Below are 23,275 nucleotides of genomic sequence, written 5' to 3'. Positions count from 1 at the left end.
AGTGATATATTTTATTTTTCTTATGAAGTTAAGGGCTATAATACATTGAAACTAGACTAAACAGTTAATTAAATATGTATCTTATTTTTAAAGGAGAAACAATATAAGAATAAATACGACATATAGAAACGTAAACTATATAAGGAACTGTATAAGAAGAAATTGCCCACTTAATACCAAAGTTGATGATGAAATAAAACGAAATGTTCGGTGGACAATCTTGTGGCTCAGAACTAAACATATTTATTTAATTTTAATTAAATATTTTAAATAAAGGGCAGCACGGTGGTGCAGCAGGTAGTGTCGCAGTCACACAGCTTCGATTCCCGCTCCGGGTGACTGTCTGTGAGGAGTGTGGTGTGTTCTCCCTGTGTCTGTGTGCGTTTCCTCTGGGTGACTGTCGGTGAGGAGTTTGGTGTGTTCTCCCTGTGTCTGTGTGGGTTTCCTCCGGGTGACTGTCTGTGAGGAGTTTGGTGTGTTCTTCCTGTGTCCGCGTGGGTTTATTCCGGGTGCTCCGGTTTCCTCCCACAGTACAAAAACACATGTTGGTAGGTGGATTGGTGGCTCAAAAGTGTCCGTAGGTGTGAGTGAATGTGTGTGTGTCTGTGTTGCCCTGTGAATGACTGGCACCCCCTCCAGGGTGTGTTCCCGCCTTGCGCCCAATGATTCTGGGTAGGCTCTGGACCCACCGTGACCCTGAACTGGATAAGCGCTTACAGACAATGAATGAATTTTAAATAAACCTGATTTTCAACCAACCTACCATTTTGGTCCATGTTGGTGACAAGGGGGCGCTGTAACAGTAGTGAAAATATATTTATCCAGATGAGCTTGAACCCCAATAATTGTTGCTTGAGACTATAATAGTAATACCCAAAGATGTTGTGCCATTTCTATAGTGGATTCTGCTATATGGAGTTACAAAGGTCACTTCTAGTCATAGTCATAGCCTCGACACACCTGAGCTTGGAGACTGCATCACATGACCAATAACACACACACACACAAATAAAACAAGGTCGCTTACCTAGAGCACAGTTAAAAATGCACTCAGTGCAGGGTCACATGATGACACGAGCTTAAGTGACGTCTTGAAAAACAGCTGAAAAGTATGGAAATGTTTCTTCTGTTGTTTTTTGTATTTATTTTGAGGTCTACCATGTTGTGTGTGTGTGTGTTGAATCAATTGTGCCAGTAAATAATTAACATTTTATGTTTTATTTACAGATCAAAACACGAAGAGGAGAAAAGGTAGGGAGAATTGCATTATAGATACATTTTTATGTCTAAACATTTGTGTTACAGAGCTGCTAAGCTTATTAAATAGTCAGATTTGTTCATTAGGATTGTGTTTGTTAATATTTTATTACACTTATTTGTTCTGTGGTGTTTTCTCAAATCTCCCCAGTTCACCATTGACCACAGCTATCGTCCTGTACCTGCGACATTTAGGCATCAAGCTGCGAGACTCTAAGGTTTTCCCAGGCTTGACTACAGAGAAGGAAAAGTGGTTTCCTTCATTTCCTAAACCCAAAAAGGTGCACTTTTTCCTCCCTGTTCCACCTCCATCATATTTGTGTCTCTTGCTTTCGTTTTTATGCTGTCAGCATGTAGGAATGAAAAATCAAAGTGGGTCATCTGTATCAATCGACAGAGTGATAGTATTTTAAAATTCAGGGGGTATGAACATTGTTATAGAGCACAGTATTTATTTTCTGAAAATATTTATAATTTATAAATACTCAAAAGTACAAGTAATGCACCTAAATGGCAGAAAACAATAAAATAAATAAATATATATTAATTTGTCTTAAATTCAGATTGTATAGATACAGATTGTGGGCTAAAATTCTTGGTAGACTCTGTACCCACCCTGACCTTGAAAACGATGGTTACAGAAAATGTATTAATCATATTTTTGCTGTTTAACATTAAATACATTCTTAAATTTGGACCTGACTCTTCATTCTGAAATGGTGTTACTCTGATAAAGTAGTTTATCTACGATGTCTTTTGGTGGGTATTTCCATGGCAAGCTTGATCCTAAATTTAATTTAATGTAAAAGGTTCTCGTGTATTTATTTGACATTCAGACAACGTGGAATATGTGAACACTGCTGACCTTTATGTTTAGCAATATCTAACCTTGAGGTATCTTAAAGATGTTTTCCTGAACAAACTGTTGTCCATCTGGTTAAAGCAGCTTTAAGTTTGTTGGTCTCGTTTTACCTTAAACATTCCTGCCTTATTAAGAAGATAATGATTTTTTGAGGTTTAACGCTATATTCTTGTAAAGGTTAATACAGCCAACATTTTTACAGTGATCATAAAAACTTTACTGTTAAGTAAAACCGTTATGATACCAGTTAATTGTGACAGTATGGAACAGTCTTTTAGAGTATGTTTTAAAATAAGTTTTGAATTTAAACATATGAACTTCTCTCTTTATCCTGTTGTGGGTTTTTGCTCAGTGTTTGCTTGTGTGTGTTTTACAGCAACCGGTTGGCAAGGAAAAAGATGGAGAGGATAAGAAACGAAATCCAATCCTGAAATACATAGGGAAACCCAGGAGCGCATCCCAGTCCTGTAAATGCATGTGCACACATGCTTACACGCATACCTACACACACACACACACACACACACACACACCCTCCCACATGTACATAATCCAGCCTCACTCTGCACGGATTATTTTTGTTTTTGTTTTTCCTTTTATAATGTTCTCTGTTCGAAATGCATTGATCTTTTTTATTTTATTTTATTTTATTTTTTATATCATCCATGTCAAAAGTGATGCTTCATTAGTTATGTTCCCTGTTGTCCCTGTTTGTTTTTCCAGTGTTCCATGTCCCGTTATCCCCTACCGAAGGTACATGCCTTTCCTTGTACATTCCCTACATTCCCATTTAAACGTTTTTGTTGTGGTTTTATTTATTTACTTGTTTATCGATAATACCCTTTCATTTGCATCTATCTCTCTCTGTATGTCGTTCTCATTCTCTCACTCTTTCTTGTAGTTCGTTCAGGCAATGTCAAGAACATAATTCAGCAGTTTGAAAACCATACAGACTCTGTTGGAGAGGACGGAGAGGGCGAGGGACAGAGACTCTCCATTGGCAGCCTCGGTGACGAGAACATGGACAGGTGTGTGTATGTAAATTGTGTGTGTTAAATTATTTTACAAAAATTAGACATAATACCAGGGTTGCATAATTCTGTAGGTTTTTAACTTACACAAGTACATCCTGAAATAAACAGCACGGTTTACTGTACATTGGTGCTATCAAAACAGTCATTACAAATGCATACAAAACAGAGGCCTCCAGTCAGCCCGAGTGTGTGAGAGTAGACCAGCACTAATGTCCTTTCCCCACTAGACACCCTTTTTTTTTTATCTGCTCCCACACCACTCCAGCTTTTCTATTTTGCACTCACCTCTAACCCACTCTTCAAAATGCTTTGTGTTCACTCCTCTCCAGGTATTTTTTTATTTACTGCTCAGTGTTTACTTCCCAAGCAAACAAGCAAATAATGCTCCATGTCAGTTCTGTATTATTATTTATTGCTATATACTATATCATTTGGAACATCTGACCAGTTTGCTTAATATGAAAGGAACTAAAATGGTTGGTGTTCCCTTTGGTGCGTGGCTCATAGTCCTTATATACTATTTTGAAGTCCTGGTCAAGGCATTATTTCCTCTCTAGTGACACTTCTATTTTAGGTCGACTTTGCAGGAAATTCATAAGTCTGCCCCTTCCCAGATATTAAGTATATAATACTGACAGCCAGAGCCGACCGCTCATTAAAAGCTTAGTAGACAATAAACTGATTATAAAATAAAACTCAAGAAACAAACTGAGCCATCGGTGTTATAAAAATCCACCGAAATTTCGTGAATTATGTGCTGTGTGGTGTTCGGATGCTTTGAAGACCATGGGTTAAGTGTAGAGTCGACTGATTGACTGAATCGGTTCATGAATCAAGTACAAATTCAAATAAGTAATTAAAAAGTTTGTTTACAAACATGGGCTGTACATGCTCTGACCTTGTGTACACACAGAGGAATAACACATTAAACAAGTACAGTGGAACCTACACTAACGAACTGTCCAAGATACGAACCGGGCATTTGAATATTTTTTGCCTCCACCAACGAACCATGACTCTAGAAACGAACCCGAGGCTACGCCGAGCGCGTCCAGACTTGAGTGAGCTTTTAAGATTAGCAAATTGTAGTTTTAGCAATTTAGCATTAGTGTAAATAGCAGACATCGAAATTCGTGCTAAGTTAAGCCGTATCTACGCTTCGTCTCCCCACATTCACCCGCCTACTCTCCGTTATTCCACCCACCCCCCACCTCCCGTCATACAGCCAGTGCCTGTGTTACTGCTCCAGCCAGTCGTCACGTCTTCAAGGTAGCGAGTTTTGTAAATATATATCAGTGCAAAAACGGGTGACTTTCAGGGACGTAATAATTGCTTTTCCATTATTTTAAATGGGGAAAATTGACTTGAGAAACAAACTTTTCCACTTACGAACCGGGTCACAGAACGGATCAAGGGCGTAGGTAGAGGTTCCTCTGTACTTAGGAAATTTGAAGGATCTCTTATTATTGAGTGTTTTCTACAATGGATTGATTGATCACGGATCACTGGACATGCCCAAATACATTGGAAGCCTTGATGGGGGAGGGGTGGACGACGTTGTCAAGGCAGCCGCCCTAACTGTAGCTCACTTGCACACTTGAAGCTGCCCTCAGTGGTCTTAATACACAGTAAAATAACTAACTTGACACACGTTTGTTTGTGTTGTCATACAGGAACCAGCGTTAGTTAAAGAACAAGAGTTCTCCATTCACAAGTTTACTGATGTTACAAATTCAGGGACTTAATTCAGTTTTAAATGAAACAGCTCAAATTACTCAAAAAATAAACAAAATTAAGGATGTAATTACAAAATAAAGGATGATGGTTATTTTTGCAGTTAAATGGATTTAAATGTTACGTTTGTGTGCTGTGCCTTTGTATAAATTTAGTTTTTAATTAAACGCATTTATTCTGTGTGATTCTCAGTCCGACAGTGTCTGTACGCTTGGCTCGCAGCGAGTCTCTGAAGGCTCAGGGAGAGGGACGTCGGCGTGGCGGTGGAACAGGCTCAGAGACAGTCCCCCGATCGCACAGCGATGTGGATATGGACAACTGTGATGAGAGAGAGGGGCCTGGACTGCGGCCCTTGAATCACAGTGCCTCATCCTCAGCTTCTAGCAGCTCTGGCAGGTCTGAGACACACTAGGGCTACACAGTTGGGAATAAATATATAATTGCAAATTAAACTACAGGTAATTACGTCCAGGCCTTTTTTTATTTGTTTGTTTCTTTTAAAGGAGCATTTAGATTATTTGTGTGGTTAATAACAAAAGCTTCTAAAGAAAAATATATATGAACTGGGGTGATGTTTAATATTACGAAAAATAGATTGTAAGTCAGGGTGTTTGGTTAATTCACATTGGTCTAACTTACAGGCAGTTCACAATCTATGTGCTGTTAGGAGAAAATTCCACATTGTAATTGTTTTTTAACTTATAAGTAAAATACTAGGTCCTGCAATTGTAACATACCACTTTTTCAAATTGCAATTTCATTAAAAAAACAAACAAACAAACAAAAACTGCACTGAGAAACGTTAACTGTGAAGGATGCAAATTTATCACAAAATTTACCAAACTTGAACTCTGCATGACCTTCTGCTCATGAGATTGATTTGCCCCTAGTGTCTGTGGCACTTAATCTGTCCTTGCAGTTGTACAGATGAATGGGCAAAATTTTGCTGATTAATGTCTAGTGTGACTGCTGCTTCATACAAACAGAACAGTCCTGAGTCAGCCACAGTGTTTACACATGTAACAGTGGCAACTTTAGATTGTATTGATATAGTTTTGCGACAATTGCAATGTGAAACTGTTTGTCTCTTCCTATTCCCCCCTCCACCCCCGCCCTCACAGGTCACTAGAGAATCCCACGCCACCATATACACCTCGATTTCGGCGCAGGTCTGAAACAGAAAATAATTACTATTACTAATACATAGTTATTTGGTTTATTATTTATTACTCTTGTGTTTTCTCTCTCTTACATGTTTTTCTTCTCTGTCTTCTCTATCTCTCTTTTTCTTTCTAGGAGTATTGATACACCAATGGCACTGCTGCCAGATGCTCCGGCTCTGGAAGACGACGTGGTTGACTTTCAGAATTGGCAGGAAACAGTGGACCCACACACACTTGCCAAACTCAACTCTCGAGAGATAGACCAGCAGGCCGTGATCTATGGTAAAATTAAAGTCATAGCTGTGAAAAGGGTGTTTATAGTAAACTAGCTTTTGTTAAGTTCTAAAACCTTTTCTTCTAGAGTTGTTCACAACAGAAGCATCTCATCTGCGGACTCTCAGGGTTCTGGATCAGGTTTTCTTTCAGAAGATGAGGACTGTTCTAACCTCAGAGGAACTTTCCTGCATATTTCCTAACCTGCCCCAGGTCTATGAACTACATGGTGAGGTTTGGCTGATTATGTATGTGCACGGTAACAGCAAACAGTAGTGTAACTGGTAGTAGATATAACAACAACTACAACACGTCACCTACTTTCTGAATAAGTGGATTCTCCACTGTTCATCATAATTCTTATGTTGTCATATATTTGCAGCAAATCTTTGTGAGTCCATGAAGAAGCTGAGGGAGTCTCCCATAGTCCATGGAATTGGAGATACCATGCTAGCAAGAGTGAGTGTCATTAATGCTTCTGTTCTGAAACAGAGTTCTAGCAGTGCTTGAACACGCCTTATTCATTTTTCTTGCTGCACACCACCTGCAATGGGGAACCACTGCCTTAGGAAAACTATGGATAAATTAAAGAACAGTGAGCTAATAAAGGCAATTGAATAAATTAAATGCACAATTTCTGTTATTTTTAAAAATAAATAATCATTACAAACATGCCATAACTTCTGTACAGTAAATATATGTACACATATGTTATTTTTAATGTTAAATTCAACTAACTTGCCCAAACGTTTGCTTATAGTTTAAATGATGTTTCCTATTAAAGGCTGAGCACCACTTAATGGACCTCCATGAATATTTCACATTATTTTAGTTACTGACATATATAAATATGAATTAAAATGAAAATATCAGCTTAATTTGCTTTAAAACTGATAGTTTTATTAAAGTGACGGAAAAACCAGAGCTCGCTACGGAAATTCTTGAAAGCAACTGTGACGTCACTTGTGGACAACAGCTGAACAACGCTGCGGTAAAACACCGTTATGACTGACTGTTATGACAGTATCTAGCTAAATAACCAACATTATTCATGACAATAGCCTAGCAATAAGCTAAACTCAAATTTAGAGGTACCGTTATTCTTGTAAATGTGATCGAAGTCGAACTCGAATTCATCCGACACTATAAACCTCCGTAATGCAGCTACGTAGCCGAGTATAATCTGAGACACCGAGTTTAGCGAGTCAAGCTAACGTTAACTAACACCAACTAAAACAGGCGAAGTGATTACCTCCATGTTACAGAGGCTCTTGAACACCTTTCGTTGGTGTCCTTACATGCCCATATTGTTGGAAAAGCGCCAGTGAAATGAGCTACAGATAACGGAGTGAGCGGATGGTCCTTTCCAAAGTGCCCGTTTAAAGTTGACAAATTTAGTCCATTTTCTGGATATTTTGGGATCTTTGGGCCATTTGTGCACTTTTGTGGTCTTTTAAACCTTATTCCTTGAATTAGTAAGAAGTAACATGTTTTCTGACTATCAATAAACACAAGTTAGGAACTCAAATTCCACTGTATTTATTTATTTGACACTTTCATATAGCTGGTGCTTAGCCTTTTTTATTTATTGTTGACGTACTTTTGTCATCCATAAATACGATTTAATATTTCTGTTTCTGTTTGTGTGTTAGTTTGAAGGTGCAGCAGGAGAAGAGTTCCAGGAGCAGGTGTCTCAGCTGTGCAGCCAGCATAGTCAAGCATTGGAGCTCATCAAAAACAAACAGCGTAAAGATCCACGCTTCGCTCACCTCATCCAGGTCTTTAACTGTTGTTCCTTATGAGGTTAATTATGATACACATTTTTACTCTTCACTTTGACGGCGTCCCTGTGTTTGTGTTATAAATTTAGAGAATTTAAGAACTTAAATTAGATGCTAATCATGTTTCGGTGATCTTTAGTTCTTAGGCTTTTTCTTCTTGGTGATAAATGGCTTCTAGAACATTCCTCATGCATCAGACTAACAATTTGATTTACGAGGATATGCCAGGAACTGAATAGTAATTTGAATGGGTTTGTTATTGTGTGTTTGCTTTGTTAGGAGTGTGAGGCCAGTCCCCACTGCCGTCGGCTACAGCTAAAGGACATGCTGGTGTCTGAGATGCAGAGGCTCACCAAATACCCACTACTGCTGGATAACATCATCAAATACACTGAAGGTACACATATGAAAATAAAGCATACACATGCTTTTATTACAAACTGAGTTGTAGCTCATTCTAATTAAAGAAACAGTCACTGAAATCAGTTGTTTTGAAATGGCCTGTTTAGACAGATGGGGTCATGCTGTGTTGTTTGATCCTTGTTCTATTTTTGACCAAAGCATGCCACTTATATTTAAGACCCCAGGGAACAGTGTTAATTTGTAGAAAGGGGGTTAGAATATGTCCCCTTTTTAAAAGCTTTAATTTCTGAGGAGGAAATTGAGGTCCACTCTTACTTCAGTGTAAGTCCATTTTTCCACTGTGAGAAGACAACCCAGTACTATGAGTATGAAGCTATTTGTAGCCACACACTTCACTGCAAAGCATTTTCAGGCACTTTAGCTAATCACATAAACCATGTGGACACTCAAACATGTGACCTAATGTAACTCTTATTCTTCCATACAGCTGGATCCCCAGACCTTCTTCCACTTCAGAGGGCACAGGCCTGTTGCCGTGGAATCCTGCAGGCTGTCAATGAAGTTGTCAGGGAGACGGAACACAGGCAGCAGCTCAGCCAATACCAGCGCAGACTGGACTTATCGCCTTTGGAGAGGCTGGCCAATCCTGTTGCAGCACAGTTTAAAGTACCACGATATTTCATGCCTACCACCTGTCACCTTCCACACCTTCCTTTTACTTCTTACTCCAATAGCATTAAATATTAATTATTTAGTCCTAAATCTCTTCCTCACTTCACAATAACACTGCCATGGTGTTGTATTCCCGAAACATTAAAGCCTCTTAAAATCCTGGGTGTATTACTTTAAGACACAGTATTTAGAAAAGTATCAGGCTGATAACGATAGCAGTCAGTTTTTAGCACAGCTGTCCCATTCCAGTTATGATTTAAAGTGGACATAAAATCATGCAGCTCTTAACTAAAACAAGCAAAGACACCAAACATGGTTTAAATGAGTTTATTACAAACAAAAATGAACTAGAATGTCAGATTTACTGCTGCTTCATTTCAGGTCGTATACATTTGAAATAAAAGAATATTTCAGATTAGTCACTTCACAACTCAAATATTAGATTTATTAAACATAAACCATAGCCTACATAACATCAACCTCAGACTATAAGCATGTATAGATCAGTACAATACAGAGAGGGTTAAACATATCACTGGTTTTAGCCTCAGAAAGAACTCACCGTATATAAAGAAGGTTGTGTTGGGATGGAGCTGTACTAAATATAAATACTACTTCATTTTTTTGCAAATGTAATATATTCTTATTGGTTTTAGTTTCTTTCTTGGAAATTGATATAGTTTGATGTCATGCATCTAAATGTATGTACTCTTCCACAAAAAAATTATTAACTAATATCATCTGACTTAATTGAGTACACACACAGTTACAAATTCTCCTGTAAATAAGCAATTGAATTAATTTCAAATTAATTTATGCTTAAGCATCATTCTGTGTTGATATGCATTTGCCAGCTAACTTAGCATTAGTTAGACTAACTCTCTCTCTCTCTCTCTCTCTCTCTCTGTGTCTCTTTGTGTATCTCTCTTCTCTATCTCTCTCTCTGTATCTGTCTCTCTGTGTCTCTTTGTGTATCTCTCTTCTCTATCTCTCTGTCTCTCTGTGTATCTGTCTCTGTATCTCTCTCTGTGTATCTCTTCTCTCTCTCTCTGTATCTCTCTCTGTGTATCTCTTCTCTCTCTCTCTGTATCTATTTTTCTGTCGCTCTGTGTATCTGTCTCTCTCTCTTTCTCTCTCTCTCTCTCTCTCTCTGTAGAATCTAGACTTGACCACTAAGAGAATGATCCATGAAGGTCCTCTGACATGGAAAGTCAGTAAAGACAAAGTTGTAGGTAAGACATCTCATCACGGCAATGTATTTACTGCCTTCAACAATAAAATCTTTTTTTTTTCTTTTAAAACATTAGAAAAACAAATAACATGATTCCAGTGAGTGTGATACTCTGTGTGTGAATGAGTGGGTTTAACTTTTTCCAAATCTCACCTTGTGGCAGTCCGTATTATTTGAGGTTATGATCGAATACCTAGTTTTACGGGTTAATAATGATTTTAAATAATGACAAATTCATGCAATCAAGGAGAATCTGAATAAAACATTGTTCTTCAAACTCACACCTACTACTTTTATAGAATATAAAATGATCTCATATATATATTTTTAACCTGTTTTTCTGCATAAAGTCTACAAAAACCTGAGATCTGTGAATTTTTGCTCTTTTCCGTGTGCAGATATCTCTGGTCACAAAATCAATAAAATATTTATCATGACCAATGTTCCACATCCTGTACAGAGAATCTTTGTCTAGATTTAATGCTTCAAAGCATTATGTATTTACCGACTTACTGCAAACACAACACTGTGGTCAAGGTGTGTTATATGCTTTATTTCAGTATGTTTAAAAATATTGTGCAAATAATTCAAAAAAATCAGTGCACCTTTTCTGCCTTTAAGCAGAGTATTTGATGACAATTCTCTCACTCAGAGCATGTGTGTATTTTCCAGAGATCCAGGCTCTGCTGCTCTCAGACTTGTTGCTGCTCCTCCAGCGAGGTCCAGATGATCGCCTAATTCTGCGTTGCCCATCTCGTTCACTGGGTGTGGTTGGAGTTGGAAACACAGACCTTAAAACTCCCTTCTGCCCCGTTGTCCGTCTGAGCTCCTCTCTGGTCAGATCAGTGGCAACAGGTCTGTGAGAAAAGGATGGTGTTGTTGATCTTGAAGACATTATATGTTGGTTTTTAATCAGTCAGGACACACAGGAAATGTCTTGATGTGTATTAACAGTTTGCCTCTTAATATAAACCTATGAAGCCATTCTTAATGTAAATATACCACCAAACTGTTTTGATAGAACAGTGGCTTCAAAAGTATTTTTAGTCGTCCAGAACTTTTCAGCAGAAGTAAAGTTGCTCGCAGGATACTTTTCAAAATGGCGTTATGCCTCTGGACTCTGTGGTAACTATAGCACATTTATAAGAAAGTAGTTTTGTAATAAGAGAAAAACAAACAGTAGAATTGCAAACTGGTTTTGGAGTAGTGTTCTTTCTTTATTTCTTCGGTTGACTGTTGCTTTCCTTTTCCTTTAGATAACAAGTCCCTGTATGTGATCAGTACCTCTGAGAGTCAGATATATGAACTGGTTGCTGGGACTCCCTCAGAGAAAAACACGTGAGTGCATTATTTATGGCTATTCCGTGGTTTACTAAGTGGTTTTGTAGAAACCAGAAAATGACAACTTTGCAAATATTTTCACAGGTGGAAAGACCTGTTAGAAAAAACAATCTCATTAGCTTCTGGGACTACGGGGACCCCAAACCAGCGATCGCCGGCTCCGTAAGTACTTTGTAGACATAAATGATACTGTTCCATAACGTGACTTAACGAGACTGAATTTCAGTGATGTGTTTATAATTATTTTACAACTGTTCCACCTCTTCTAGGTCAGCTGTTCTGCGATTCCATGGCAACCACGTCAGTCAGCTCGGTAAGTCCTGTCTCACTTTCTGGCAGATGACAGCTGGGCAGAGATAAGTGGTTTCCCTCTAAAACCTTGTCTAAAATGGCTGTAATGTTCCTTAGGGGAACGTAAACTATAATGGAATCTTTCTAAATCTCTCTAAAGGATATTAGACACCAGATATGATGCAACTAACGTGTGCATTAGGGAAAATAATTTTACCTTATTCGATTATGATTGTTGTTTTATAAGTTAATTTTATACGCTCAATTTCACCTCCAGGGGTTATTTTATGTTGTTTGATTTTTCATAGTTCTGTAATGACGTATTAAATATATTCACCTTTCCTTCTCTACAAGAGAATGTAATGTACCTTTAGGGAACACAGCTGGATTTTAAAACCACCGTTGTACATTTACTGTTTGTACATTTAGTGGCCAGGAATGTTTCTCTACCAGTTGCGATTGCTCTAAGACTGCAAGGGAAGCTCAGCTTCCCCTAAAATGTAAAAAAATAAGTGATCAAATATATACTGTTGTGTGTACATGTCATTGAATAAATATGCACTACAACACACTCAACATTTTGTTCAAAATCAGCTTCTTATCCCTGGTAAAGACGCGGCTTTCCTCTCAATCATTCAATCAGTGATTTAAAAAGCGCGGACGCTGAGCGTCCACAGAGTTCAATAGCGAAGCTGCAAAGTGCAGGGAAACGAGACGAGTGATTGGATAAATGCTGGGCTTTATCCCGCCCATCGGACGCTCAGCGTCTCTGGGGGTCTGTGGGGCAGTGGGCTGGCCTCGGCTGGCCCGGACGCTCAGCTTCTGCATGATGATTGGATGATCTGTCTGAGGCTGAATCCCTTTTTGATTGACAGCGAAATGAGCGAATCAGCGATCCTTTGGTGTAAAGATCCGTGGCAACACAGGTGGACACGCTTCACATGGGCCAAGGCCGTTTAAGCAGCCTAGCTCTGCTGGCCATTGAGAGGACACTAGTCTAGTCCCTGGAAAAGACGCCTTGTTGGTACGACAGGGTCATAGATCATTTTCTTAAAAAGGAACGGAGGGTAGAATTTACGTATAAATAAACCGACACATTTTATGATGTAGGCTGAAATTGAGGTTCCCCTCCTTGAAAGACCAGCATCCGCCACTGTTCTCTACCGTACCTAATTTTGAGAGTGTACGTTATGAATGTCTACTTGTTTTTCTATAACTATAGTATTCATAGAATGTGTTCACTGAGAAAAGACGTTTGGCTGAATTAATAGATGATTAGTGTTTGTTTAAGGTCTGCAAAATGACTACCTTTCTCTTTGTAAATAACCTGATAAACATCACTGTTGCTGTTTTATTCTTCTATAGATGGCTCACTAACAGAAGAACCTGGTCCTATGGAGAGAGAGTCACAGAGTGATGATGAAAGTGTTCTTACACCTACAACCCCAACCGACCAATCAGGGTCTTTCCTCCATAATGATGGGCATGATTACCTAGGGGATCGAGCTGAAATTGCTGAAGCTGCACTTCGAGATGGTTAGAGATTATTGAATTGTGTTGGTTAAAACCACTTTCTATTCTTCTATTCTGGACTCGCTGAATTCAACTCCTCCCCTCTTTTTCTCATGCTTTCCCCCAGTGGAGACACTCAGACAGCTGATCTTCAGAGATCTTGAAGATGGGTGGAGCCAGGACTCTGATGATACCCCTACAAACGAGACAGCCGTTGAAAGGAGTCCTTTCACAGAACAACTTGGGTCAGAGGTGTCTGAACCTACCTTCAGCGAAAGTCCAAGTCAGCTGGTCGAAGAGGAAGTAGATGCTCCACCTTCTGAGGTGGTGCAGCCAGCCTTTCAGGTTGTGAGGAAAGGTCAGCATTTATGACATGTTTTTTTTCAGTTATCTAACTTCTACATCAAAGTGTAGTTTAAAGGGGAGCTTTCCCTTCATCATTTAAAGGCTACATTCACACAGCAGGTAAAAGTGGCCCAAATCTGTTTGTTCTGCTGTTCACACGGTCTGTATAGTGTGACCTATATCTGACATCAGTCTGAACATTAGGACACATATATAAATCAGCTGAATATTTTAATTAGGATAATTGAATTTTTATATCCTCTGAATACTTACAAAGTGCTTACAGGTTTTTTTCTGCTTAAGCCAAACATTCACTATAACAACAAACCCCTTAAGCTCATGCTGTGCTTTAATTATAAGGGTAATTCGTACCCTTAGAATTACCATATTTTACTGTTAAAGCATTCACCTTTAACAGTAAAATATGACTGACCAAAAGTTATTCTGTGTACTGGTATCCTACAATTGACACTTATTTCTCTTCTAGTTAACACTCCACTGCTTTCAAACATCAAAAAAAAAAAATAATAATAAAATACCACAGCAGGACGTGTCGCAGTCACACAGCTCCAGGGACCTTGAGGTTGTGGGTTTAAGTCTCGCTCCGGGTGACTGTCTGTGAGGAGTTTGGTGTGTTCTCCTTGTGTCTGCATGGGTTTCCTCCGGGTGACTGTCTGTGAGGAGTGTGGTGTGTTCTCCCTGTGTCTGTGTGGGTTTCCTCCATGTGACTGTCTGTGAGGAGTGTGGTGTGTTCTCCCTGTGTCTGTGTGGGTTTCCTCCATGTGACTGTCTGTGAGGAGTGTGGTGTGGGTTTTTCCGGGTGCTCCGGTTTCCTCCCACAGTCCAAAAACCACACGTTGGTAGGTGGATTGGTGACTCAAAAGTGTCCGTAGGTGTGAGTGAATGTGTGTGTCGCTCTGTGAAGCACTGATGCCCCCTACAGGGTGTGTTCCTGCTTTGCGCCCAGTGATTCCAGGTAGGCTCCGGACCCACTGCGACCTTGAATTGGATAAGCGATTACAGATAATGGATCAATGAATAAATGTTCCCCAGTTTACCTGGAGGAGCTGTGTCTGTGAATGCAAATCCCTGCAACATTTGTCCTGTACATCACCCGAACTTTACTCTGCTAGCCCCCTAGTAAAGACCCTGGGTAAAATTTGAGTCAGTGTATGTGAGAACATAGCTGCTAATGTCCAGGAATACTACCAGCACGATCTGCACAAGGGTTTCCCCAAGCCAAAGCACACAGCACATTTCCTGTTGTGAGAGCAAAATAGATGCAGATGTGTATTACTCAAAAATCCAATAGAAATAATTTATACCGCACGTATGAAGTCCAACAACATGTAAAATATTCTATTTCAAATTCACTTTAATTACATATTTATTAACTTCATATGTTTTTCACTCTGTTTGTCTCTTTCTCGCTCTCCTCGCCCACTCTCCCTTCATCTGCATGTGCTCAGGGCTTCCTGTAATTGAGCTATGATTTTAATACACTTTTCCCTGTCTTTCCCTACTGCTTCTCTTCAACACACACACACACACACACACCTTCTCACTCACATGGACTTTTCCAAATGTTCACATTTCTGCTACTTCTTGTATGCACAACCATGATAACACACTTATTGTTGATGCCACACAATCTACTTCTACCACACATTCACTCGTTGTGCACATATTGGCTTTTCACACAAACACCTACTTGCACACATACCCTTGCACATGAACACATACCTCCTCTACCTGTCTTTCATGCACAGTTGTGGGTGCGGGCTCTTCTTCTCTTCCTGATGACATCACTGATGTCAGCTCCAACCAATCTGCCAAGTCAAAAGGTGGGAACAATACAATGGATTATACTTACTCATGCCCAACAGAGTGTTTGTCTTTCTGAGGAGAAATGGTGCCCTCATAGGTTTTCAGTATTTAATCACAAGCTGTATGACCTTAAGTTATAAAATCTAATTTACAAGGTTTGAAATGAACTTGGGCTATTGTTCCATTTAAAGTAATTTTTGCAAAAAAATGTATTTTAACAATTGGAATGATGTTTTTTCCATCGGAAATCTGATAAAGAGTAATTTCCCATTCTCCATTCCATTTCCTACATGGAGCCTTTGTTTTCTGGAGAATGCTTTTTGTAGGAGGCGCTCAGTCACAGAAAAAGGAGGCCTCAGCCAATAGCATTCCACACATGCCTAACAAGTCCTCTGATTGGTCAGAAGGGTTTGCTGACCTCTGAACAGTGCCCGCCCCTGGCTCTACAGATGCCCTTAAAAAATGTAAATAAAAATACAATTGCGTAACTCACATATTGGTTTGCAATGTGCAACATTTGCGCATGTTTTATACGAGTGGGTGAATGTTCACTGTTGCAACTGTAGCAAAACTGTGAGTGTATGAGATTTTAGGACTTGTGTGTGTGGAATTGGGTTTGAGCATCTGCACTGAAGAATTTTTAAAAGGTGTAACTCAAATCAGTACCTACTCCCTGTAGAGCGTTGGTTGCCAACCAGACGATTGTGATCAACAGGTCGACCTCCAAGGCCATGCAGGTCGATCGCGATAAACCATAGCTGCTTCATTCTGTGTCCACAGTGGTTCACGAGCTACTTAAGCAGGGACACAAAGCTGCGATCACACAGGGTCCGTGTCCGCAGATGCTGACACGCGAATTCGCATCCCTGACCAGTCTGAGCCCTGTCTGAGCCAACACGATGGCAGAGCTGACGGGTGTGGTTTCAAGATATTCCACAAATATTTCACGGATTACAAACGACAGCACAAGCGATAGTCACACTAAACCCCAGCGTTCTGACGAGGTGTGCTACCGTGTGGAAATGTGCGACCATAGAGTACTTTAGTAAGTACAGCCGCCTAAATAAAAGGTAGGGCATTTGAACAGACAAAAAGAAATCCCCTAAATCCCCTTATGAGGGTAAATATAAGGTAATTAAAGGTAACTATATTGATAAAGCATTGTTTATACATTTTTAATTTTTTGAACATTAGTTTCAGCACGTACAGTTTTGGAACGCTAATAACAGTAAGCTGATAACGCACCGGAGGGAAACACATCCCATGAAAAACACATGAAAACATTAAAAATTGTGGGCCATGCGCAGAGCTGTTGTAGGATAGTTACGAGTAGCACAACATGTCAGAACACCTGTTTCCTCAGGCACTAAGTACCACAGCCAAACCTCAGCTGTACATTAATGAAGTGAGTAAACAGTTTAATTGTATGTTATTGGAGGCGATGGGGACATACACAGATTTGTTTTTAAGTAGCCTACGCCTGGCATTTACACTGGTAGATCTTTCATTTGTTCAGATTTCAAAGGGTGATCTTGTATGTAAAAAGGTTACTGACCACTGCTGTAGTGTATACTGCAGATCTCTCCATGAAACAATCAATGTCCGATTTTGGTGTTGAAGTCAATATGTCGTGACCCAGATGAGGAGTTGTGGAACATGGAAACAAACTGATTAGTAACAAAAATGCAAAACTTTTTAACTCATTTACATTGCTGTAATTTGTGTAGAATTTTGATGGAAAAAACAGCAACAGATATTTTCAAGGCACACAAAGGAATGTAAATAAAGTGGTGAATCGTGTTTTTTTTTTTGGCACCATTTCTTTTCTAACAAAGAAAGTAGCACAGTTCTTTTAGGCATCCTTATAGTACATCCTTTCTCAACAACTTTCTGTCTCTTCATTCCTCATTTTCTTTATCAATTTAACCATTCAGGTATTTACGTCTCATCTCATGAGAGCTTGATGTAATGGATAATGCATTATTTCCATGGTTAGTTAGGTAGTTGGAGAAAAAAACGTTGTATATGTTGATTTGTATGTTTTGATAAGCGATATATTGCTTATTCACATCATATAATCATATTATTCACACAATATAATACCCCCCACCTCCCGACTGTACTGTGGTTTCACATTCTGTGCTTGTTTCTGCATCTAGGGAACATGTTCTACCTAGTGATGCCCAAAGATCAAATGGGTGCTCTTATAGAAGAGAGCAGCACAGATGACCTCAAAGATGCGAGTGCTTCAGAGCTTTCTGATCAGGCAGAGGAAATGACGTCGTCGTCCATGGATCAAGAAGAGGAAGAACAGGAGACCCCTAGCCGGTCACCAAATGACGAATCGCACCCAGAGCCACTAAGTCACGAGACAGAGATCAGCCAACCACGAGCCAGCAGACAGCGCCATGTGATAAAGAATGTGGATGAGATTTTTCAGACAATTGAGGAGATGATGAAAAAGCTACATCAGCTTAGGGTAAACACAATATGCTCAACACAGATATCACAGATAACCTCAAATGCAGTAAATATGCATTTGAAAGTTTCATGTTTTCCAGTTTACAGATACGTGGGTTCTCTAACGTTAGAGAGAATACAAAAATGCCTCACAGACCACTCACTGGAACCGTTTAAAAAGTATTCAGCAGTCTCTTTATTTAGTTTTGTGAATTATATATTATTGTTTTTATAAGGTTTTATAATATAAAATTACGTACATAATCTAAATCGGAAAACTCTATTTGTTGAATAAATGTACAGTGGAACCTCTACCTACGAACTTGATCTGTTCCGTGACCCGGTTCGTGAGTGGCAAAGTTCGTTTCTCAAGTCAATTTTTTTCCCATTTAATGTAATGGAAAAGCAATTAATGCGTTCCAGCCCCCACCCCGAAAGTCACCCTTTTTGAACTGATATATGTTTACAACACTCTCAAATTATTAAAAAAATACATGTAGCGTTACTAAAAATAAAAGAGAAATACAGTGGTAACAGTAATAAAAAAGAAATAATAAAGTTTTAAGTGGTTACACATCACTACCTTGAAGACGTGACGACTGGCTGGAGGAGTAACACAGGCACTGGCTGGATGACGGGAGGTGGGGGGTGGGTGGAATAACAGAGAGTAGGTGGTGAATGTGGGGAGACGAAGTGTAGATACGGCTTAACTTAGCACGAATTTCGATGTCTGCAATTTACACTAATGCTAAATTGCTAAAACTACAATGTGCTAATCTTAAAAGCTCACTCAAGTCTGGGAGCACTGGGAGACTCGCCTATTGGGGTCAGTGGCCATTTCCAGCCGCCGGCTCAGCGGAGGCTCGGGTTCGTTTCTAGAGTCATGGTTCGTAGGTGGAGGCAAAAAATATTCAAATGCCCGGTTCGTATCTTGGAAAGTTCATTAGTATAGGCGTTCGTTAGTAGAGGTTCCACTGTATATTCCATTAACCTGTGAACTCTCTTTGCGTTCATTCTTCTTGACAGGAGATTGAAGCAGACTATTACAGGCTACTGAGGACAACGAGAAAATCCCCTGTCAGTCCCGGTTTAGACGACCTCATCCACAGGACTCCTTCCATCAACAGGACACCATCCATGGACAGAGGGTCAGGGGATGGTGAGTAGGTTATCAGTGCCGTTAAAAAACGTAATAGTTGTTGTAATACAGATGTTATTTCACATTCGATAGCCATTGCTGAAACATACAAAACGACATTGGCTTCAACTTATATTTTCTTCCTTATTGATAGGAAAGGTTTGAAAATTGTGTTTAGTGGCAGGCAATTACTAAAACAAGAACCAAGACCGTTTATATTCACATTATTAGTAACATTGAGCATACTGTAGTTGATGGTCACATGTAGAAAGCATCAGAGACAGAGAGTGTGCAGTTTTGACAGGGGATTGTTTTAGTTATTAAAGAATATGAATTATTAATGTGACTGGTGATTCCATTCATACATATCATCATACTACCCTTCTGTCTCTCTCTTTCTAACCCTTTAGGTACTGAAGGAGGTCCATCAGAACCCGTTCAGTCTGTGGTCCAATCTACAGGGTTTTGACATTACACTAGACACAGTGAAAGACTATTAAGTGCACACTCACACACAAACACCCACACTAAGAGACTGGCGCTCCTGCCATATCTCACGTTCTATGTAGCCCCCTTCCTCCAATCCCAGCATGCCTTTGTTCTTGGGGCGTCAAGCCCAGGAAAGAATTGTGTTGTATTTGTCGTCTCAAACTAGGAAACGAAAGCCAGGGCAGATGAGCCTTCAGCGCACACACTGAAAAAAGAAGGGACGGAATGAGATGGGAAGAAAAGAGAAAAATGAAGGTGGAAAATAAGGGATGAATTCAAAAGAGAAGTATTCAGGTTAAAGAATTTTCCAGAATGGTTTTTGTTGTAAAGTGGATTGAAAAGCTGGATAATAGAAAGTGATGTTGCTGGTTTAAATACACACACAAAAAAAGACATTTTAAATAATATGAGATGTTGAAAAGGCTTGGCTTAGGAAATGACCCTGCCCTTTGAAGGAATTCCCCCCAGCACTTTACCCACTTGTATATCAATAGTCCTTTCTTTCACCTCATCAGTGATAAACTGGAAACCTACATAAACAGGTGCCATTTTGGTTCAGAACCCACGATGAACCTGTCAGCTTGAGCCAAAACGGCAGTCTCCACCACTGGTCGCCTTATGGTATGTGTGGGTGGATGACTTTGGGAGAGTGGGAGAGAGAGAAATAAATTCAAATTATTTTTGCACTGGGACCCCTGTGAGAGACGTGCTCTGAGTAAGGATTCTGCATTCGTATCATTGTGATTTTTTTTGTTTCATAAATAAACACTATGAGGAAAAGAGGGACGTGGGATGAAGGACTAGCTAGGTTCATGTCGAGTTTTCTTTAAGCTTTCTGTGGAAGAAAAACCAGTTTGGCTCTGTCTCCTTTTACGCACAATGGTTAAGGCAGGGGTGACTGGGGTTGCCTTAGCAATGCGTCATGGCAACACTACTGCACTGCTCACTGCTGTATTGCTGTACGGTTAAACCCTTTTCCAGACTGTTTCTTTCCAACATACGGAGGGAAAATATCGAAATATCTGTCGTATTACCTGCTATGAGACACGCTCTGTATGGTGTAAATACTGTGAACTTTGTCCCTCACGTTTTTGCCATAGCTCAGTGATGCCACAGGCACATGAAGGGATTCTGTAAAGATGTTATTAGAATTGGCTCCTGTGTACTGATCTGAATCAGTTTTACGACTGTCTCTTAAAGGAATGCTCCAGTGTTGTTCAGTCTAATCTCTATCTGCTGCATTTGTAGCACCGCAGACCAACAAGAAAAGAACAGGAAAAAAGTTGTGATAATATGCAAACACATTTTGGGCTTCTATTGAAAGAGGTTTTTGAGGATTTTATGGGTTTTTTTAAGGGTTAGGGTTTAATGCCTCAACTAGTTTCCTGTGGAAACTGCTACAATGAAGTACATAGAGATGAAGCTGAAAAAAGCTGGACTGTCTCAGTGTTTGAAAAGTCAATTCCTCAGGTCTTTCTTCTGAACTGATTAGATGAGACGTAGACCAGATGTACACCATAAAACGCTCATCCAAAATGATTAATATTAGAGAAACGATCAGATTTCTTCACAGTGGCGGTGGTGGTAAAACCCAGCCGTGATCACTACATTGTTAACAGAATGCCCCTTGAGTTTTAATGTCATTTGGATGTAGACGATGCCTCGCATGCAACGTTCTGCCATGAATTGTCTCATATGACCTTCACTGTGAACGATTCTGATCCTCTGCATGTTTCCAGAAAGGACCTTTTTTTCCATCCACTCAATGACCACACACCTTCGCTATTTTCTCTCCCCCCTCATTGGCTGATTCTGGCTTGAGCAGATAGCGCTGGTCTAATATCAGCGTTAAAAGATTAGCTTCTATCTGGAGCGTCTGAACACACTCTAGCGCTAGATTAGGAGTGCGTATGTCACTAGTATTAACCTTAAAACCCCTAAAAAAGGGAGAAGGAAAAATGGAGCTCTGTTGTACTCAGTTTTCCAGTCCATGTAGGACTTTCCGAGGGTTTCTGGTATGACTGGATTTCGGGTTGAAAATTTATATGTAACTACTGTATAACTCAGGTGGAGAAATGTAGACCCTATTTCTCTTTATATTTTTTAACTTTTCGTCCCTTTTCCATCCTCTTCTTCCACATTTTTTTTTCGTCTACCCTTTTCACGCTTTTAACTTCCCACCCCTCCCTGTTTCCATCTCCACAAGTGTTCATACTTTTTGTAAAATTAAAAATGCACAATGAAAGAAAGCAAACAGAGAAACCAGAGCTCGTGCAAACTACTGTCTGCGTATACATCTTTCTTTTTTTTTTATATTATTATTATTATTGTTATTATTCTCAATCTTGTTCACTCATGTAATATAGACATGGCACCCTTGTTTTATATGTTCATTTTATGTAAAGCTCTAGTTACTGCTTTTATTTTATTTTTGTAGATATGGGAAAAAATGTGTAAATTATTGTCTCCCTCTTTTTAAAATGGCAAGATTGTTAGATGCACAGAAAGAAAGTGTACACTCATGATAAACTCATTTGTTTTGTGACATTAAAAAAGGAACTGTTTAAATTATTTTACGTGACGATTGTATGCATCCCCTTTGATTAAATTTGAGAACGATTTTCCGTCTTACATTTCTCTGAAAGCCTTGGGAAAGGAAACCCTTTCATTGTACTCTGAAGCAGGGCTTTCCCAGTTCTGTTTGGACTCTCTCACCACGTTTCAGTTTCTTCTCTTCTCCTAACACCTGTTGAAGCGTTAGGAAAGGTTTCTGAGCGAGCTGACGAGTTGGTTTGATTGTGTTGGGGGCAGGAAGAACTGCAGTGGCCTACTCCAGAGCCAGACGTAGCAAACACTGCCTTAGGTTACTGTCTCAGATCTACACTTTTAGTATTTTGTATCTGTCAACTAAAGAAGGATTGTGAGAGTTCGGGCCTGGAAGGCACGTACAACAACTCAATTTAGCATGATATGGGGAAAAGCCACAATGTTTAATTTTACCAAATCTATTAAACCTTGTATTGTTATAACACACTGGACAATCATCAGACATCTAAACTGAGATGTTTGTTTTTTTTTAACTCAAAAAAAGCTTATATGACAGAAAACATTTTTTTCTGTCATAAAACATTTAAGTGAGTCTTTCAGATTTTTGAGACAATTTGAAAATAAAGAGAAAATATCCGCGGAAGGAAGCTAAACGTGTAGTTTTTCCACGGTATGGAAGTTGTGTTCGTATCTAGCGGCGACAGAATGCAACTACTGCGCCATTTAAGGTGGAACAGAAAATTCAAATGAATCGATTGCTTATCCTTTGTATCCCGGATGTGTATCTGAATTTTTTCACTCGTATTTTGGCATCTGAATTTGGTCTATCGAATTTGAGCAACTTCGAAATATATGGTTTGAATTTTTTTTATCTGAATTTATTCACCTTAAATTATAACAATGAAAACGTGTTTTTGAAAACTCACGAGTTCAATTCAAAATCAACAATATTCAG

General features: G+C 39.4%; 1 protein-coding gene across 5 annotated transcripts in view; it reads left to right on the top strand.

Annotated features, from left to right (window-relative positions):
• Positions 1 to 22,746, top strand: part of arhgef11 (Rho guanine nucleotide exchange factor (GEF) 11) — a 51,897-nt gene extending 29,151 nt beyond the window's left edge. For 3 of the 5 annotated variants that reach the window (XM_066680642.1, XM_066680643.1, XM_066680641.1), the window contains 24 exons: positions 1,228 to 1,251; positions 1,409 to 1,538; positions 2,496 to 2,586; positions 2,843 to 2,872; positions 3,021 to 3,147; positions 5,080 to 5,283; positions 6,009 to 6,056; positions 6,184 to 6,332; positions 6,412 to 6,552; positions 6,706 to 6,782; positions 7,976 to 8,101; positions 8,384 to 8,501; positions 8,955 to 9,133; positions 10,296 to 10,371; positions 11,043 to 11,225; positions 11,627 to 11,708; positions 11,796 to 11,873; positions 11,981 to 12,024; positions 13,368 to 13,538; positions 13,642 to 13,872; positions 15,629 to 15,703; positions 17,846 to 18,165; positions 19,173 to 19,305; positions 19,695 to 22,746. In XM_066680642.1, the coding sequence (XP_066536739.1) occupies positions 1,228 to 1,251; positions 1,409 to 1,538; positions 2,496 to 2,586; positions 2,843 to 2,872; positions 3,021 to 3,147; positions 5,080 to 5,283; positions 6,009 to 6,056; positions 6,184 to 6,332; positions 6,412 to 6,552; positions 6,706 to 6,782; positions 7,976 to 8,101; positions 8,384 to 8,501; positions 8,955 to 9,133; positions 10,296 to 10,371; positions 11,043 to 11,225; positions 11,627 to 11,708; positions 11,796 to 11,873; positions 11,981 to 12,024; positions 13,368 to 13,538; positions 13,642 to 13,872; positions 15,629 to 15,703; positions 17,846 to 18,165; positions 19,173 to 19,305; positions 19,695 to 19,753 (2,896 nt within the window). In that variant the 3' untranslated portion in view covers positions 19,754 to 22,746. The remainder of the gene's footprint in view (positions 1 to 1,227; positions 1,252 to 1,408; positions 1,539 to 2,495; positions 2,587 to 2,842; positions 2,873 to 3,020; positions 3,148 to 5,079; positions 5,284 to 6,008; positions 6,057 to 6,183; positions 6,333 to 6,411; positions 6,553 to 6,705; positions 6,783 to 7,975; positions 8,102 to 8,383; positions 8,502 to 8,954; positions 9,134 to 10,295; positions 10,372 to 11,042; positions 11,226 to 11,626; positions 11,709 to 11,795; positions 11,874 to 11,980; positions 12,025 to 13,367; positions 13,539 to 13,641; positions 13,873 to 15,628; positions 15,704 to 17,845; positions 18,166 to 19,172; positions 19,306 to 19,694) is intronic. The other 2 variants (XM_066680644.1, XM_066680645.1) reach the window with 1 other exon arrangement.
• The last annotated feature ends 529 nt before the right edge of the window (positions 22,747 to 23,275 follow it).

This window comes from Hoplias malabaricus, chromosome 9, assembly GCF_029633855.1.
Source record: "Hoplias malabaricus isolate fHopMal1 chromosome 9, fHopMal1.hap1, whole genome shotgun sequence".
NCBI classification, from domain to species: Eukaryota; Metazoa; Chordata; class Actinopteri; order Characiformes; family Erythrinidae; genus Hoplias; species Hoplias malabaricus.
Note: the sequence above shows the minus strand (reverse complement) of the source record. Positions and strands in the feature narration are given on the sequence as shown.